Here is a 20716-nt window from a genome sequence, read left to right as displayed (position 1 = left end):
ACTTATAATAAGACAGAATTTAACATTACAAAAAATCTTTACTTTTTTAAGTAGTCACTGAACCATGAAAATGAGGTCAAGGATATTGGACATGCGACTGACGGAAACTTCATAATATGAGGCATCCATATACAAAGTATGAAGCATCCAGGTCTTCTACCTTCTAAAATATAAAGCTTTTAAAAAGTAAGAAAACGCCGCCGCCGCCGCCGCCGCCGAATCACTATCCCTATGTCGAGCTTTCAGCAGGCTCGGCAAATAACCATTGACCTTCTTCAAAACGGAGAGAGAAGCTCATAGGGGGTGGTGAAACACACAAGACTAAATTCGACTTTCACTAAATTAATGACCAACAACCATGTCAATGCGCTAAGCCAACCTATTTTCCACAGTCTCACACACCTCTAGACTATCAATATAATGTATCTTAACCTTCAAAGGCAATTCGAAATATAAGCTCTGGAATCTAGATCAAAAGCCAGGGAAACTTAAGACAATACAAAATCAATCAATACAAACTGCAATGACAACACGGTTTGCCATACAAATACAACAACAATCAACAGACTTTAAAGCCAAATAGCAATGCCTCCCTACACCATGCCAACGCAATGTTTTTTTTTCCATTTCGGCCATTTCAACATGGAATGTAACCATCTCCAAACCATCCAGCTGTTCATCATAGACATCCACCACCTTCCTGGTATGTTCCGCCATAAAATTTTGAACCCATATATCACCCAAGTATACAATGTGTTACTCTCAATCATTTCCAACGAATTCCTCTCAAATTAGGACATCCAAACTACAGCGAAATACCAACACAAATGATTTTAACCATCAATCAAATAACGCAACTCGCCACCTGAATAATCTCAACCTTGGGAGAAACAATGTTAGTGGAAAAAATATATCTAGAATCCCAACTTCAGAGCCAACGATTTCATCATAACCTTCAAGATTAACAACAACATGCAGAGGTTTCGCTTGAAATCAACAAAATAATGGTGCTTGACTTTAACGATCAGTTAGCATGGATATTCCAAGCTAAACTATCAAGCACTGATAATCAAACAAAATCCGTAATCCACTTATAAAAGTCAATGAGATGTTTAGACAGGGATCAGTTTAGTCAGCATGGGAAGTCCAAGCTAAGCTGACTGATGCCCAAATTAACCATCAAATCAAACCATCAACTGAGAGCAAAATAACTAATTCTCAAAATAATCATCAAATCAAATCATCGATCAGGCACATACTACCAACAAAGACCAGTGAATGAATTATATCAGTTTAATGATCCAAAACAAGTTCTGGCTCCCAAGGAAGATGTCGCTCATACCGATCCTACACATCATTTTTTTATCATCTATAGGTCTTTTTAACAGCTTTAGATAATGGAAAAGCTTTTGACGTTTTAAAACTGCTATATTATTTGTTACACTGTTTCCAGTACAACAGGGAGTCCGTCAAGGTGGTATCTTGTCCACGCATCTTTATAAAATTTATATTGAAGACCTCTTCAGACAGTCAGAAGACTCAACTATTGGTTTATATCTAGGCACTAATTATGCAGGATGTCCTACGTTTGCAGACTATGTTCTACTCTTATCTAACTCGGATGACGAAATGCAAGTCATGCTCAACGTAGTAGATACATTTTCGAAAGAGCACCAATATATAAATATCCACCCTGAAAAGAGCGTTCTCATTAAACAAAATGAAAATTCCACAAACTCAAGGAAAACATCAATATATTCTTGATCTCTTGGGAACATGCCCGTTTCAGAGACAGACAAGGCCTCACATGATGGTCATCTTGATATTTTAGGATCATCAAACTAGAGGCTCTAAAGAGCCTGTGTCGCTCACCTTGGTCTATGTGAATATTAAACAATGGACACAGATGGATTCATGACAAAATTGTGTTTTGGTGATGGTGATGTGTTTGTAGATCTTACTTTACTAAACATTCTTGCTGTTTACAATTATCTCTATCTATAACAGTACTTTCTGTGGAAAATGTTATTGAAAATCTTCAAATTTTAAGAAAATTGTTAAAAATTGACTATGAAGGGCAATAACTCCTTAGGGGGTCAATTGACTATTTTGGTGGTACTGACTTATTTTTAGATCTTACTTTGCTGTACATTATTGTTGTTTACAGTTTATCTCTATCTATAATAATATTCAAGATAATAACAAAAAAACAGCAAAATTTCCTCAAAATTACCAATTCAGGGGCAGCAACCTAACAACCGATTATCCGATTCATCTGAAAATTCCAGGGCAGATAGATCGTGACCTGATCAACAATTTTACTTCCTGTCAGATTTGCTCTTAATGCTTTGGTTTTTGAGTTATAAGCCAAAAACTGCATTTTACCCCCATGTTCTATTTTTAGCCATGGCGGCCATCTTGGTTTGTTGGCCGAATTACCGGACACATTTTTTTAACTAGATACCCCAATGATGATTATGGCTAAGTTTGGTTAAATTTGACCCAGTAGTTTCAGAGGAGAAGATTTTTCTAAAAGATTACTAAGATTTATGAAAAATGGTTAAAAATTGACTGTAAAGGGCAATAACTCCTAAAGTGGTCAACTGACCATATTGGTCATGTTGACTTATTTGTAGATCTTACTTTGTTGAACATTATTGCTGTTTACAGTTTATCTCTATCTATAATAATATTCAAGATAATAACCAAAAACAGCAAAATTTCCTTAAAATTACTAATTCAGGGGCAGTAACCCAACAACGGGTTATCCGATTCATCTGAAAATTTCAGGGCAGATGGATCTTCACCTGTTTAACAATTCTACCCCATGTCAGATTTGCTCTAAATGCTTTGGTTTTTGAGTTATAAGCCAAAAACTGCATTTTAACCCCATGTTCTATTTTTAGCCATAGCGGCCATCTTGGTTGGTTGGCCGGGTCACCGGACACATTTTTTAAACTAGATACCCAAATGATGATTATGGCCAAGTTTGGTTAAATTTGGCACAGTAGTTTCAGAGGAGAAGATTTTTCTAAACGATTACTAAGATTTACGAAAAATGGTTAAAAATTGACTATAAAGGGCAATAACTCCTAAAGTGGTCAACTGACCATTTCGATCATGTTGACTTATTTGTAGATCTTACTTTGCTGAACATTATTGCTGTTTACAGTTTATCTCTATCTATAATAATATTCAAGATAATAACCAAAAACAGCAAAATTTCCTTAAAATTACTAATTCAGGGGCAGCAACCCAACAACGGGTTATCCGATTCATCTGAAAATTTCAGGGCAGATAGATCTTCACCTGTTTAACAATTCTACCCCTGTCAGATTTGCTCTAAATGCTTTGGTTTTTGAGTTATAAGCCAAAAACTGCATTTTACCCCTATGTTTTATTTTTAGCCATGGCGGCCATCTTGGATGGTTGGCCGAGCCACCGGACACATTTTTAAAACTAGATACCCCAATGATGATTGTGGCCAAGTTTGGTTTAATTTGGGCCAGTAGTTTCAGAGGAGAAGATTTTTGTAAAAGTTAACGACGACGACGGACGACGACGGACGCCGGACGCCAAGTGATGAGAAAAGCTCACTTGGCCTTTTAGGCCAGGTGAGCTAAAAATTAAAATACTATAAATGTGAAAGACCACATTAGTTTAACCCGAAGAACATCATATTCATTGATATCAACAGGTGTACATGGGACAAATGACTTGAATACAAGGATTTCCTATAACATTTATATATATATATGGGCGTTTTTCAACAAAAACGTATTTTCTTGTCCCAGCCACTTTAAAAAAAACTTTGTGTTTGATCTTTGCAAGTAATTTTTTGTGCATTCAGTACATTGAATTAGATTAAACATTATAAAGCAAAGAAACAGTTTATTTTTAGAGGGATTGATAAGATATTGACTCCTGAATGGTCCAAAACAACCAAAATGGCATGTCCCTAGACCGCCTGTTCAACATTCATACTCTAAAATATCGTAAAAAAATGAAGAAATCAATGCTATTTTTACTTTACATAAGTTCTTTAATAACTCAAAAGTATGTTCAGAGCCAACATATTTTAATAAACAGCTTTCAATATAGGATTTTTAATTTCAGAAGGTGTGTCCCTCACAAAATGTCCACTACGAAACGAAGTCATTAAAATTTGCCAATAAACAGTTTTATAAAATCAATGTAATTTTTGTTTGCAAGAGATATAAACATTAGGGTCTTACAAAAGAAGTGATGCTTTTATAACGGCAATTAAATTGTTGGTAAGAAAAATTGAGCACATCAAATGGACCAGAGTGATACCGTATTTTTGTTAATGTCCACTACGAAACGGGTCAAATCTCCTTCAGTATCTGGTTTTAAAATTATGAAAAAAAATATCAGTGTACAGCTTAATAAATGCTTTGATGAATACAATAAGTCTTGTTACTATTGCAATATAGGGATTGTTGGGAAAAAAATAAAACATGCGAATACGTCCCCTACGAAACAAGTATGGGAGAAAAACGTTTCGTAGTGGACACTACCACTACTATGCAGTCTTTTTTTAATCTTTTTTCAATTATATTCGTGCAAAACAAATAACAAGGGTTAGTTTCATGTAATTTTTATTATGTTTTTATTAACATATAATAGGGTTGATGTCAACTACGAAACTTTTTGTCCACTACGAAACGGTTTTGTCCACTACGAAACGCATCAAAATGTCCACTACGTAACATGAGTTGTTCCTTCATATGTGAAGTACTGTCTAATCTTTGTCAATAAAAATGGTTTTCCAATTCAGAAAAAATGAGATTTTTCTAGTATTTAAAAGTAAACAAACTGGAATGTCTATAGGGAACATTTAAAATTGCAAAAAATATGTGTGTTTAGACGAAACAGTACACAAATTATGAAAATAATATCATTTTAAAGAATATTTAAGATTGCACTTTTTGTTTACAAACAGGTCTACAATAGAGGTATTCAAAATAACTTGTGAAATTAAATTTTAGACAAGTTGATTTTCCATTTTTTTTAGGTCTGAAAGTTACGCTTTTATTGAAAAACGCCCACATATATAGTATTTTCATATTACCCTACCTGCTCTAGATCTACAGTCTCGAAGTTTTACCTCTTACCACCGGCCAAATAAACGCCTTGAGTGACTTCCACTTATATCCTCTAAGCAAATATTCAGGCTCTACCAACAAGAACAGCTTCAGATGCAGTATACTAACTACTATGTACCCTCCCTATAGACGCTGACCTTGACAAAAGACAATTAAACGTTCTGCACTCAATCCTTGCGTCAAAAAATCAAAACCTAAGGGATATCTTGTTGAACCAAAACCAAATAGAAATTTGCAATGGAACTTTTCTACACAGAACAGATAATGACTCTCTCCAATACAGCCTATACCAAACATTGGAGAGCTTCTAGCAAATCTTCCAACAAAAATAAAATGGAAAAACCGTCAGATATGCTATAAATACATTTTGGAGCAACAAACTAGATGACCAAATTGTGAAAAATTGTCTTTTAAAAGGCCATTAAGGTCTGATTTTTTAGAGATGTGTCAAAAAATGCATTTTTATCCATGTTCTCTTTTGCATTCATGATGCACAAAAATGCGGAAAAACTGATTAATTTAGTGAGTTTTCCAAGTCCAAGGATCACAACTCCGCAGTCATCAAACCAGAACAAAATTCAAAACTTGATCTGTCACTTGTTATGATAAAACTATATACCAATTATCAAATCAATATCTAAATGCAGAAAACATATTATTCTTGTGAATTTCTAACTCCAAGGACTAAAACTCTACACATAATCATCAGACCAGAACAAAATTCGACCTTGATCTGTAACTTGGCATGCTAAAACAATAGACCAAATATCAAATCAATATCTTATAGTGTGAAGTAAAAAAAAGTGCGGAAAACTGTATTGCCTTACTGACTGATGGACAGACAGACAGGGAGTGCATACCTAAAGTCCCGTTTGACTTTGTTGACCTTTGACTTTGTCTGTAGGAGACTAATAACATAATAATCAATAAACTTGATAAACAAATTGTGTAAAATTATCTTTAAAGGGCAATAACTCCTTAAGGGGTCAATTGACAATTTTGGTCATGTAAAAGTATTTTTAGATCTTACTTTGGTGAACATTTTTGCAGTTTACAGTTTCTTCATCTATAATATTAAGACAATAAACAGAACTTGCAAAATTTCCTAAAAATTATCAATTTAGTGGCAGCAACCCAACAATAGGTTATTAGATGCATCTGAAAATTTCAGGGATAATACAATTTGTCCTTATAAAAATTTGTACCCCCATGTCAGATTTGCTCTAAATGCTTTTGTTTTTGAGATATAAGCAAACAACTGCATTTTACCCCTACATTTAATTTAAAGCCATGATTAAACAGAAAAAAACCCCGAACTTTATTCTAGATACTCTAAGGATCATTAAGATTAAGTTTAGTTGGAATTGGGAGAATGTTTGAAATAAAGTAAACACCAGACAGACAAAGCCATACGCCAAGTGATGGTGAAAGCTACCATTTCCTTTGGACATTGTCCCCCAAACACAATTACAATGTGTCGAGTTAATATCATAACTGGCTAGATTATCTTTGTTGATGAACGTTTTTGACGACTCAACCACCAGGCTTAGTCAAGAAATCAGATGATTTTTCATGGCAGAAAACAGAGGCATGTGTATAATTTTATTACGTAAAACAGCTACTTAAAGCCATTGTAGAGTACATATAAATATGGAGTATTCTTAATAAAAATAAACAATAACAAATAATTTTACAACGTTGTAACAAATACTACATATAATTCCATGTATAATAAAAGAGTATATAAATATTTGTAGTTCAATGAGGCAGACACAATGTAAGCTTTGATGGATGAACAAAAATTGTGGCAAAATTTGATACAACAAAAAGGTTAGACTCAAATGGCTAAATATGAAATGAAGGGTAATGCAACTAGTCCTGATATGATAATATACTAAATGCTAGCAAGAAAAGATATCTATACAGAGCAGAACAAAAGAAACGTACATTCTGTCAACAAATATTGGCTAAAACAGTCAAGATTTTCCAATTCTGTACATGAAAAGTGAGATCTCATATCATGAATGTATAAACAAACATTCTAAAAGTTTGGAACCTCTACAAGGTTCTGTTGAATGCAATTGTCAATGCAACAAAGTCTCAAAATTTTAGACATACAAGCATAAAAAGAAATTAATTTCATGATTATTTTAACTTGACCTTGTGATAACTTCATCTTGACATTGTATAGTCACTTTTTAATGAATCCAACATGATGCTGAATAAACACAAGCACTGTTTCAATACTTTGATTTGACCTCTTATGAAACAAGAGTGCACACGCTGAAATGTCTCGCCTTCTATACTAATCATTGATATTATGTTGATAGTCCTAGGTGTAAAGCTAAGCTTTATTACAACTGTCACATAAACTTAACATTAACCAAGATAACTAAACAAAGACCAATGAACCTTGAAAATGAGGTCAAGGTCAGATGAAACATGCCAGGCAGACATGTTCAGCTAACAATGCTTATATACAACATATATAGTTGACCCATTACTTATAGTTTAAGAAAAATAGACCAAAACACAAAAACTTAACACTGTGCAATGAACCGTGAAAATGAGGTCAGGGTCAAATAAAACCTGCGTGACTGACATAAAGATCATAAAATATTTCCATACACCAAATATAGTTGACCTATGGCATATAGTATTAGATAAAAAGACCAAAACTCAAAAACTTAACTTTGACCACTGAACCATGAAAATGAGGTCAGGGTCACATGACATCTGCCCGCTAGATATGTACACCTTACAATCATTCCATACAACAAATATAGTAGACCTATTGCATATAGTATGAGAAAAACAGACCAAAACACAAAAATTTAACTATAACCACTGAACCATGAAAATGAGGTCAAGGTCAGATGACACCTGCCAGTTGGGCATGTACACCTTACAGTCCTTCCATACACCGAATATACTAGCCCTATTGCTTATAGTATCTGAGATATGGACTTGACCACCAAAACTTAACCTTGTTCACTGATCCATGAAGTGAGGTCGAGGTCAAGTGAAAACTGTCTGACAGACATGAGGACCTTGCAAGGTACGCACATATCAAATATAGTTATCCTATTACTTATAATAAGAGAGAATTCAACATTACAAAAAATTTGAACTTTTTTTTCAAGTCGTCACTGAACCATGAAAATGAGGTCAAGGACATTGGACATGTGACTGACGGAAACTTCGTAACATGAAGCATCTATATACGAAGTATGAAGTATCCAGGTCTTCTACCTTCTAAAATATAAAGCTTTTAAGAAGTGAGCTAACACCGCCGCCGTAGCCGCCGCCGCCGCCGTAGCCGCCGCCGCCGCCGTAGCCGCCGCCGGATCACTATCCCTATGTCGAGCTTTCTGCAACAAAAGTTGCAGGCTCGACAAAAATCAGACACTGATATAAACTTCACCTCTAAGAGGTCAAAATATGAAAAGGTATGAAAAAGTGATAAAAATATCTTTATAAATAAAATATACAGCTTCATAAACTACTGGACACTCTTTAAATGGTCGGGATCACTTCCATATTTATAGTCAGGGTTCATACTTTAATTCACAAATACCTAATTTGATTGGGAAATCACAGTATCTCATTGCAAAAATATGTAATAATTATTAAGAAAAAATAGAAAAGACATGCATTAAACAAACCCTGCCATATTTCCAGTATGAAATAAGACATTTGTTTAAGAAAATCATTTGAAAAAATTGTCATTTAATCATTTCTGTTCAATATTGTAATGCTATTATTTCCATCATGAATGTAGATAATTGTTTGAAGACACCATTGTGACGATCTACTATTTTTCATAAGAAGTTTGTTTTTTAAATTCTCAAATATTGTCAAATCCCTTGTATGAAAAGAACTTTTGTCCTAGGTTTATTCTATATTTATATTTGGTGGGGTTGAAAAGCAAGCCCCTCTATCCAAATTTAAATTAAAACTTTGTTCATTATTGTGTTAAGGTTGTTCTTAAATAGAACCATATGCTATGGTCAAGATTACATGTTAAAATATAATAGATTTTGCATTTTTTTATCACCTGGAGTTATCTCTCTTATTATACAGAACCTAAAAAAATCAGTTAAACTTTAAAATTTTTAGTAACTAGTTTTAAATCATACTTTTTTTGTGTAAATCTATCAATATATTTCAAACTAACATATATAAGTCTCAGCATGCATGTTCAATCAGATTTGACCAAGAAAGGTAACTAGATTTATCCCACCAAAAACTGAGCGTTGTCTATGATACCCAGGAGAGGCAACTTAATAAACCCCACCAAAAACTGGGTTTGTCTCTGTATCCCAGGAGAGGTAATTTAATAAACCCCACCAAAAACTGGGTGTTGTCTCTGATGTCCAGGAGAGGTAACTTAATAAACCCCGCCAAAAACTGGGTGTCCTCTCTGATGCCCTGGAGAGGTAACTCAATAAACCCAACCAAAAACTGGGTGTCGTCTCTGATGCCCAGGAGAGGTAATTTAATAAACCCCGCCAAAAACTGGGTGTTGTCTCTGATGCCCAGGAGAGGTAACTTAATAAATCCCACCAAAAACTGGGTGTTGTCTCTGATGCCCAGGAGAGGTAATTTAATAAACCCCACCAAAAACTGGGTGTTGTCTCTGATGCCCAGGAGAGGTAACTTAATAAACCCCACCAAAAACTGGGTGTCGTCTCTGATGCCCAGGAAGGGTCACTTAATAAACCCCGCCAAAAACTGGGTGTTGTCTCTGATGCCCAGAGTGATAATTAAATGAACCCTGCCAATAAATGAGTTGCCTTTGATGCACAGGAATTGTAACAAAATGAACCCAACCTAACCATGGGTGAAGATCTCTTATGTACAGGATAGGCAAGTAGTTCCTACACCACTTGTAGCACTCAACATTAATGGAAGCAATGTGTGTAGTTCTCTGGGAGTGATCTCAACCACACTAATGTAACTAAATTGGTCTACATAATCTGGTCAAAACAAAACACTGGAATAGAGTATAACATTATGTACAACATCAGATCTGGATCAGTTTGTATCTAAGTATGCCCTTGTTGTATTACTGTTCGTTTAAACATTCATAAGACACAGATGAGATTCTTCCCTTCCATGACCTCTTCTTCGACCTTTCTGCTGGATGTGGAATGTTCTGCTTGAATAGATAACACTGAACACACAAATGTTAATACTGTGCCCACAATACACAGGTAAAATGACCAACCTGTAAATAGAGATCATGATAATTTTTAAATCAGATATTCTTTTCTTAGGCCTAAATATGATCAGTAGAAAAGATGAAATACACATTCACATATTAAGTTTATAATGATATTTCAATTATTAAATCAGTGATGTTTTTTTTACATTTTTTTGCCCTCTGTCTCTCAGTAGATTTCAATAATTGAATGTGTTTTTAAATTATTTATTAAAGACTCTTTAGTAGAAATATCAAACAGTATTTGTATTAGTTAATTAATGTTTGTATTTCTCTTAATTAATGTCAACATTAGTTCATTGCTAGAACAAAATTCAATAAATCTATTCCTTTTCATCTTATTTGTACTGAATATTTGTTGTGAATTTAGCTGCAGAACTGTAGCTCTTAACTCCTTATGATATTTTTTGACTATTTGTGGTTTGCAAAATATTAAAAGGACCTAAAAGCTACGGTTCCGCAGCTATAGTGGATGTGCTGCAACAAAAAATTCAACAAAAAATTCTGAAGTGTACATGTGCATCAATATTAGAGATGCAAACCATTTTAGCCCATTACCTTGCAAACTATTTATTAACAAAAAAGTATGAATTGATTTCTGTCAATCATCATAAATTATGAAATTAAGAAGTTAACTAATCATGCTAATAATCCTTCTACTTGAAAACAATAATGAAAGAATGATAATATTCTGATATATATATATGTGCAAAGTTTTCTTATGGGTCAAATGGAAAAGCACAAGGAAAATAAGACAAAGTAAATATTACGGTAGCACAATGTTCTGAATAATGTTGAACAACATTTCAATAGATCGAAAATGGAGGGTGCAATGTTTTAGCTAGCTATAAAACCAGGTTAATCCACCATTTTTTACATAAGGAAATGCCTGTAGAAAGTCAGGTATATAACAGTTGGTGTCCGTTCGTTTTATGTGGTTGAGCTTTTGATTTTGCCATTTGATAAGGGACTTTCCGTTTAGAATTTTCATCAGTCTGATATTTTTGTTATTTTTCAATTTTTAATTTGTGATTTTGAATCCCATTGTAGGCATTGCCAAAACTAAGAAAAGTTGGTCTTTAGTATTGTTTATTTTCAGAAATTAAGGTCAATATCTTAATTCTGATATCTAACAACCAATGGGAGACAATCCAGAAATTATATTTTGAACTAAGGACATCAATCCGAGGTATATAACAAACTTAAGATATTTTACACCTGTTTTCCTGTTTGAATGGTTTAAACTACATTATGTATGTATGTGCCTGTCCCAAGTCAGAAGCCTGTAATTCAGTGGTTGTCGTTTGTTTATGTGTTACATATTTGTTTTTCGTTCATTTTTACATAAATAAGGCTGTTAGTTTTCTCCTTTGAATTGTTTTACATTGCATTTCGGGGCCTTTAATAGTTGACTATGCGGTATGGGTTTTGGTCATTGTTGAAGGCCGTACGGTGACCAATAGTTGTTATTTCTGTGTCATTTTGGTCTCTTGTGGAGAGTTGTCTCATTTGCAATCATACCACATCTTCTTTTTTTATAACACTAGTCATTTTTGCAGCTCCTTATTAGTTACTGTTTGGTGAGAGCCAAGGCTCCGTGTTGGAGACCGTACATTGACCTATAATGGTTTACTTTTACAAATTGTGACTTGGATGAGAGAGTTGTCTCATTGGCACTCATACTACATCTTCTTATATCTTTTATAGTCACATTTGGTCATAGAGATCTGTTGAGACATTTGTGTTTTATTAAAATTCTTACCAAGTGAACATCTATCGATGATATATGGATCTGCATATTCTCCACAGTTTCGTTTCACTCGTGCTGTACCCCAGCCAGCAGGATATATAACCAAGCCAATTACACACAATAAACCTGAAAAAAATGATCAAATCATTGAAATCATATTGTATAAAGTCTCATGTAAATTAAATTGATGTAAAAGACAATTTTCATTGGCAATCATTTAACATCTTCTTATTTTATCTATATATGAGTATTATAAAAGTCATCAAATCTAACTGTGTCAATTTTTTGTGTCCACTTTTGGGGATATATTGTCCAATATTGATGGTTGCCACACATAGAGCAGGAATTTAAAACTTTTGTCAAGTTTCCATTTCCCTCCTTTTTTTCTCAGCTTATCACTTTTATAGGAAAGTCTTATTGCAAATCCTATCATAGTTTTCCACAGATTCACCTGCAAGTTACCTGTCCATTTAAACTTTTGTAAGTCCTATTGTCCCATCTAACAAATACAACAGCTATTGTTCTCTGTTTAGTTTATTCAATGGGACCTTTAAATTTCTTGCAAGAGAAATCTATCACTCACTGATTAATTTACCTAAACAAAAAATTGAACTGTCAATGATGGAAATACATGTACAAATAAGTAATTATGAAACTGCATGTGATGTTGTATTTATTCAATCAATAACACATTTTCAATTTGTTTGATATAAACACTGATTTAAAAATTAAAAGTTGATTTCTGATCAAATTTCAACATTTTACCTATTAAAATTTGCTTTTTTTAGTCTGTTCATAAGTAAAAACTTGAAATGATAATGTTTAAATAAAGGTCTTCATAAATGTATTCTTTATAACTGAACAACCACAAAAAACATGCAAATTCTTTGAAACATAAATGCATGCAGTAGTTAAAAAAAAATCAGAAATAAACTTTTAATAATTAAATCAGTGCTTATATTGAACAGATTGAAAATATATTATTGATAATGAATAAATACTGCATCACAGGCAGTTTATGTGAGTTTATATACATGTATTTCAGTGAACAAAGAAGATATTTTTTTGGTCAGGCAAATTAATCAATGAGTGATAGATTTCTCTTGGAAGAAATTTAAAGGTCCCATCAAATAAACTATACAGAGAACAATACCTGTTGTATTTGTTCAATGGGACAATAGAACTTACAAAAGTTTAAATGGACAGGTAACTTGCAGGTGAATCTATCATGTCTATGGAAAACTATGATAGGGTTCGCAATAATACAGCTGAGGAAAATAATATCAGTAAACAGATTTCATGAATATGTACTGATTGCCAAATTAATTTGCTGACCTGGTAGTACAGTGTTTTACAATTAGACTTGCGAAAATGCTTTATGGTCTAAATATACATGAATAACATAAATATTTTCACTGAATAGTACAGCTGAATAAAAAATATCAAACGAAAATCTTAAAAAAAAACAACATATTTCTTTCTATTTTAGTAAATCTATAGTGCATGTAGACCTGTTGGTGACCTTCTCCTATTGTTTGTTCTATGGTTAGGTTGTTGTCTCTTTGACACATTCCCCATTTCTATTCTCAATTTTATGGTAGATGTAGTTAGTGTAAATATTTTTTAAATGGGAGATAACTCTGATTTACTTGCATCACTCTAGCCTTTTTATGTAACTTGAATGTTTCCATGTGATAGCAATTCATTAACAAATATGTGCTTTTAAGCAAAAGTTTCAAAGCAATATGGTAAATGTGAGCCATCTTTCATCATATTGGTAGAATTACCAACTAACAAATAAAGATATTGTATGCAGGAGTTTTAAAGCTGTCTTAATTATATTAAAGATATTCAAATAATTTGTAAGGGAAATATATTTTAATTCAAATGTTCTTATTCAATGGAAATTTCAGATATATCAATAGGTACCTTTGACATTTTTTACTCATTTAGTTCCCAAGCCAAAAATACGGTGAAAAATCTGAACATGTCGAGAGCATTTAATAAAATCTTTTGTTAATTTTCAATCTTAATCAGTTCTATTATACTGATTACTGTATAACTTAATTTTGCCTATACTTTATTTCAAGGACCATGTGCTTATTTTAACAAACATTTAAGGGGGTAGACCTTGGTTCAGGGAGATAACTCTTTAAATCAGTTATGCGTTTGTAAAAGTCAAGTTTCGTCAATGAATTTTAAGCATTTATCTGAAACAGATTGGAAATAATCTATGTATCCTAGAAGCTTAGAACATATTTATGAAAATGGCTGACACAAACGTACTGATGATTTTAAGAGTTATTTCCCTTAACCTAGGTGTACATCCTTAAGTTTTTCATGTTTCTAATCATATTCATATACTGTAGAAACATTAATTTTCATGGTTTTTTCTCTCTATAAGATTTCATGGGGACCTAATTTCATGGTTTCCTTATACATGTTATATGTGAGTGCTATTATATGGTGGTTAAATTTAAGAGGGGTTTTTAATTTTGTGGAAATTTTCTTTCACGAAATAAAGAAAATTAAATCCTCCACGAAAATTTCTGCTTTTACAGTATTATTTTTGTCTACTTGCAAAAGTTAGAATAACTTTGGGAAATAAGTTGGATCACACTTAACCTACTGAGGCATGTATGTTTATATAGGTCAAATATATACTTTCATTATACTAACCTGCAATACTCTGTATTAGTCCAGCTAGAGTAAATATACTTTTACCACAGACAGAGCGTGCAAATAAACTCATCGCTGACATAATCATAGAAGTGGTGAGTAAAAGAGCCGCTAAGGCAAAGCATATCACAGTAGCCTTCCACGCATGTGGGAAATCGTCATTTTCTGCGATAAAATCGGTCACAAAATTAGCACATGTTACTCTGCCCAATGTGTAGTCAGATCGTGTAAGTCTCTGGCATCTGTTAAATATTCCAAGAGTTGGTCGAAATTTTTCGATGATAAATTGTGTATTGTTAGCTTTTACCGACTGAATTTGGTTGGTAGGAAGTCCAACTAACCAATAAGGAGACACAACTGATGCCACTATCATCAGTGTAATTGCTATGGAGAGCAAGGTCCAGCCTAAAGATCGACAGGTTATAATAACGTAGCACATTTTATCAAATAAATTCTCTCAAAACTTAAGCTAAAGCTTTAAACTGCTAAATTTTTTTTTTTTTTTAAACGTCTGTTTAAAGTCAAAGTTCAAAAATCCATGACAACTTCAAAAACCACAAAACAAATTATTAGATTTTATGGTTCATTTGTTCCTTTCTATCCTATCCTTTAATAACAATCTTCTTTGTGAACGAATTCCAATCAGAATTTTAAATGATTCATATCAACAAGTTAATTTGTTTAAAATTAATCGACTTCCTGTAATTTTGGTCGATTATGGTGATTATTATGTTTTTATTAACTTGATCAGATTCACCGATTTTTTAAAATCCTGACTGGTGGCTCTATTGTATAATCATTAATCAATATCCTTTAATATTCTGGTTTCTAGTATATGCACCACGAAAATTCAAATCTTCCCAACTCAATATATCATCCAAACATTTTACTATCTCTACAAACTCCACAGCCGAAATTCTTATTATAGTAATTCAATTCACATTGATTTTTCAGAATTTGTTAAATATTCTGCAGACTTTTTAACCAATAAATCATCAAATCAAATTGAACCACAATGCCTCAGAGATATCTGAACAAATAAAGTGTAAAATTTTCATCAATTTCCAATCTGACGGATTCCTTCACTATGCAGTTCTATGCACTGTTGAATCGTTTCCGAAGCTCTTTTCCAATAGTTATGCCGATTTCTATTATTTCTGATGAATGATAGCCTGCTGTTGTCAATTTCACATGTAAATAACGGGTTTTCTGGTCGTCATTTATTTCTGTATTTTTTTATGATTAGATATTGACATTAGCCGGTGATTCATTCTGAAAAATAAATATGTAATCAATAATTCACTATATTTTTTTACATCAACAGATGACTAATTTTTACTTCTTTTTCAATGCATTTTGAAAGATTATAGTTATCAGGACTTGAAAGTAATTTTACCATACAATACTGTATGAAGAAATTTGTTCTTGAATCTTAATGCTGTTAAAATTTCAAAAACTTTATCTCCCCAATCACTGTTTTATTATGGGTTTTTTTTAGGGGGGAGGGGTGGTTATTGGACTTCTCAAGCAAAAAATGCTTTTTAAGATTTTTTTATTCTTTTATTTGTTTTTTGAAATCCACTTAATTTAAGAAATCTTATAAGCATTAAATTTTCCAGCATTCACTTAATCTAAGTGAGTAGATTTTAAAACAATCCTTTTCAAAGCCAATTTGAAAAAAAAAAAAATCTTGAGGTCTGTTTGAAAAATAGAAGTTCCTACCTTCATTGAGAAACAGTGGAAAAAATAAAAACCAGACACAATAATTCAGATCTATGAATTTATCATAGAATCTTTCTTATCTGAAATGAACTTCTCAAAGTCAACAATTTTAAATATTCTAAATGTTTTCTGTGATAAAAAAAATTGATAAAAATCAGATAAACCTTAAAAACATCTGATCATATTTTGCTCAGCTTGAAGTCTTTATTTTCAAAATATCAATTTATGTTTTTGTATGAACCCCATGTGAGTGCAACATCTGGGAAAGATTTACTAATATGATGTAATTATTAATATTGTTTATGTAGCAACACAGCAGTAAGGAATTTGAGTATTTTTTTTATTGATTTGGGATGAAGCTTGTAACCTTACTTTGAAACCATTGATGAGGCAGTTTAGCCCAGGAGACAACAATTAAAACAAGGAAGATAGTCCTATTGTAAGCAAGATGGCTCCTTCCAATACATCTTTACAGTTGGTTGAATGCTTAGGTTTCTGAGCAAATGTTTAAAAGATTGGAAATAGATAGAATTAAGGCAAAAAATAAATAAGTTTGTTTCCTGCCCTCTGCCTAACCTTATGTTTTATTGCATTGCAAAAAATTATTTCTGAAAATGTTTGTTATTCCCAAAAAGCTTTCATGAAAAAAACCCACCCACATATGTCTCCTGAACAGCACATGCAAAAGTAATAAATAATTAACATGTAAAACTGGTATCAAATATAAATTACGACAATTCTACATAGACTTATATAATGAAGCCATTTCAGAGAAAAATCCAAAAAGGTGTTGCAAATCACAATAATTTAATTTCCATTACTCACGGGTATTTTAAGGCATTTAAATTGAGTCGATTGATAAACAAACACGACAAATGCAATCATAAATGCACACACTATTTTTCTAAATTTACAATACCCTAAAAATGGAACCTATAACATCATAAAATATGTTTGCTGTTGATGCTGTAAAACAGAACAAACACTTGAGAAGTTGGTTCTCCTTTTGAAATGTAATAAAACGTGTAAATATTTGATAACCATGTGGTTTTGCCATATTATTTGATCATATTTTTTCCCCGTCATTATCTTGATGTTGTTATGGCACTTGAGCATTCTAAAGTCTGGCTGTGCTGAGTCAGTCAATATTCTAAATGATGAACTTGATTTGGCATTAAATTATATTTGTTTTAAAGAAACTGACATTGACATGATGTCTATCAAACTGGTTCTGTAAACTACATTTTTTTTATGATCTGTTTTCTTGCTATTTGGTGTCAAAACTTTTGTATGAATCTTGCTGAATTAGTCAAGAGTGTTGAAGGTACTGTTCTTTTTTTCAGGGTTTGTAAAGCTCTGTTTACATTTTTGCATTACTCAAAAAGTTTTATTTATTTTTGTTCATGTAAACTTACAAGTTTAACTTTCTGTTTACATCTAGTTTCAAACCTTTTCTTTAAAATCTGAAAAAATAATTATAACATATTAAGGAAGTGTATTGAAATATCTAAGGATCCTAGCTTATATTGGTGAGGCCATAAAAAAGAATAGGTTTGTTTGCCCAAACCCTACCTACCCAGAAAAAAGCTGCCTACTCAAATTCTTTAATGTCCTGATTTGAAGAAGTTTTTTTTAATCAGATAGGCATGAAGACTAATAAACACCCGATACTTCAATTTCTTTTTTTGAAAAAAAAAAGAAAATGCTGTAACCTCAACTACCCACTGTCTCAACCTTTAGGTAGGGTTTGGGCAAACCAAAATATTTTTAATTGTGGCCTGATACAATTGGGGAAGTAACAAATAGCCCTTCATAAGCACCTTGGAGTTAGGCAACAGCTTTAAAGTGGTACCCAACACTTTCACTGAAATTAATTTGGCTCGTTTAATTTTCATAAAATGTTGTCAAAGTATTTACTTTGACCCCTTAACAAAAATATAAAAAAATCAAAAACTTTGAACCAACCGTTTTGTCAGAAAAAATACACTGGTTATATAGCAGTTTGACAAACACCAAATTTGATCATTGTGAAGCTTAATATTCCTTTTACAACACAACGTAATGAAAACGCTTAGCTGACTTTACAGAGTTATCTCCCTGTAGTGTTAGGTACCACCTTAAATAGATTTGTTTTATTCAGTAGTGTCTTGATGATGTAACATGCAAAGAAGACACATTGTCTGTGTCATTTTGGTCTTTTGTGAATAGTTGCCTCATTGGCAATCATACCACATCTTCTTTTTTATACATTGATATTATTATGACTTCGGTCCAACTAGTTTTTACTATTACTATTACACTTATTCCTAAATGTGATGTGCTTAGCATTAGGAGGTGGAAAATGTCAATTCTGAAGTCTTTGGATTGAACTTGCAAGGCAATCAAATACATGACCTCCTGTAGACAAGCAAAGTACCTGTTCCTTACCCACAGTATGGAAAAGCTTAAGGTGGTACCTAACACTACAGGGAGATAACTCTGTAAAATCAGCTCAACGTTTTAATTACGTTGTGTAGTTAAGGGAATATTAAGCTTCTCAATGATCAAAATTAGTGTTTGTCAAATTGCTATATAACCAGTGTAATTTTTCTGATAAAATGGTTGGTTCAAATTTTTTGAATTTTTTATATTTTTGTAAAAGGGTCAAAGTAAATACTTTGTCAAAATTATAAGAAAATTAAACGACCCAAATTAATTTTAGTGAAAGTGTTGGGTACCACCTTAAATGTGTTGAAAAGTTTTGTTTGTTTTGTTATTAAAATGAAAACTAATCTGTTTGTCCATAGAAATATGAATAAACTTCTAATCCTTGAAGATTAAAATTCAATTGATTGATAGTTTGTCATGTTTCATCCAGTGGCAAATATTTCAAACACATTGAGGATGATGAAATACCCTTGTCAGCTACAGCAGAGAGGTTTAGCATTAATCATATTCTTACAAAATTCTTGTCAATTAAGATGTACATGAGCATGAAATCAGCTTTTCATCAAATTAACACCAGGATAGTGATTATGGTGTCTTTATTAAATTAGGTAATTACAATTTGTTTGAGATTAACTGTTTGAAGATATTAGAAAATTATTTAACAAGAGGTTCTCAAGAGCCTGAATTGTTCACCAGTATTTCAGAGGAGAAGATTTTTAAATGTTAGCAAACTTGATGAACAAATAGTGTAAATTGTCTTTAAGAGACAATAACTCCTTAAGGGGTCAATTGACAATTTTGGTCATTGAACTTTTTTGTAGGTCTTACTTTGCTGAACATTATTGCTGCTTACAGTTTATATCTATCTATAATAATATTCAAGACAATAACAAATAAAAACTGCAAAATTTTGTTAAGACTATATAGAACCAATTCGGTGGCAGCAACCCAACAATGGGTTGTGTGATTCTTCTGATAATTTCAGGGCTGATAAATCTTGACCAATTGAACACTATTACCCCTGTCAGATTTGCTCTAAAAGCTTTAGCTTTTGAGATATAAGCCAAAAACCACATTTGACCCCTATGTTCTATTTTTAGCCATGGTGGCCATGTTTGACGATGGATCAAAACTTCGGATACAATTTATAAACAAGATACCCTAAGGAACATTTAGTTAAAGTTTGAAGGTATTTGGCCCAGTGGTTCAGAGAAGAATTTTGAAGTAGTTTACGACGACAGAAGACGGACACCAAGTGATGGCATAACCTCACATGGGGTTCTTCGGGCCCTGGTGAGCTAAAAAGGGAAGAAGAAGACACCAAAGGGACAGTCACAAACCCATCAATTTAAAATTAACTGATGAACTGGGGAAAAAAAATACCTGAACACAAACAGAAGTATGATGTAACAAAACACAATACTGAGCAACACGATAAGTTCATGACCCACCATAAAACATGATCTCATGTGTCCCGGAATGGTAGGCAGATCTGGTAGGCAGATCGGTACGACTTGGTTTATGGAAGAGATGTTGTTAAGGAATAGCATTTACAGCATAAAAGATTTGTTATTTCTTATACTGAGGTGTTACACCACTGTCTCTGGTAAGATTGAGGGTTGAGCACTCACAGCAAAAATGTATCACCTCCCCAGTCTGTCCTTATAATTATATTTTTCGAAAATTGTTTGTCAAAAATCAAGCTGTTTGGATTTTTTTCATTTAAAAGAGATTGATTCAATTCAAAATATTTTATTGTTCAAATATCAAATGTACATTTAAACAAAG

The 20716-nt window shown here is 32.7% G+C and overlaps 1 protein-coding gene across 4 annotated transcripts in view; it reads right to left on the bottom strand.

Annotated features, from left to right (window-relative positions):
* Positions 1-6713: 6713 nt before the first annotated feature.
* The window catches only part of LOC143052461 (LHFPL tetraspan subfamily member 2a protein-like), a 35060-nt gene continuing 21057 nt past the window's right edge, over positions 6714-20716 (bottom strand). For 3 of the 4 annotated variants that reach the window (XM_076225507.1, XM_076225508.1, XM_076225509.1), the window contains 4 exons: positions 17917-17964; positions 14780-16051; positions 12113-12226; positions 6714-10356 (listed from right to left, as the gene is read on the bottom strand). In XM_076225507.1, the coding sequence (XP_076081622.1) occupies positions 10214-10356; positions 12113-12226; positions 14780-15218 (696 nt within the window). In that variant the 5' untranslated portion in view covers positions 15219-16051; positions 17917-17964 and the 3' untranslated portion in view covers positions 6714-10213. The remainder of the gene's footprint in view (positions 10357-12112; positions 12227-14779; positions 16052-17916; positions 17965-20716) is intronic. The other variant, XM_076225510.1, reaches the window with a different exon arrangement.

This window comes from Mytilus galloprovincialis, chromosome 11 (genome assembly GCF_965363235.1).
Source record: "Mytilus galloprovincialis chromosome 11, xbMytGall1.hap1.1, whole genome shotgun sequence".
In the NCBI taxonomy this organism is placed as follows: Eukaryota; Metazoa; Mollusca; class Bivalvia; order Mytilida; family Mytilidae; genus Mytilus; species Mytilus galloprovincialis.
Note: the sequence above shows the minus strand (reverse complement) of the source record. Positions and strands in the feature narration are given on the sequence as shown.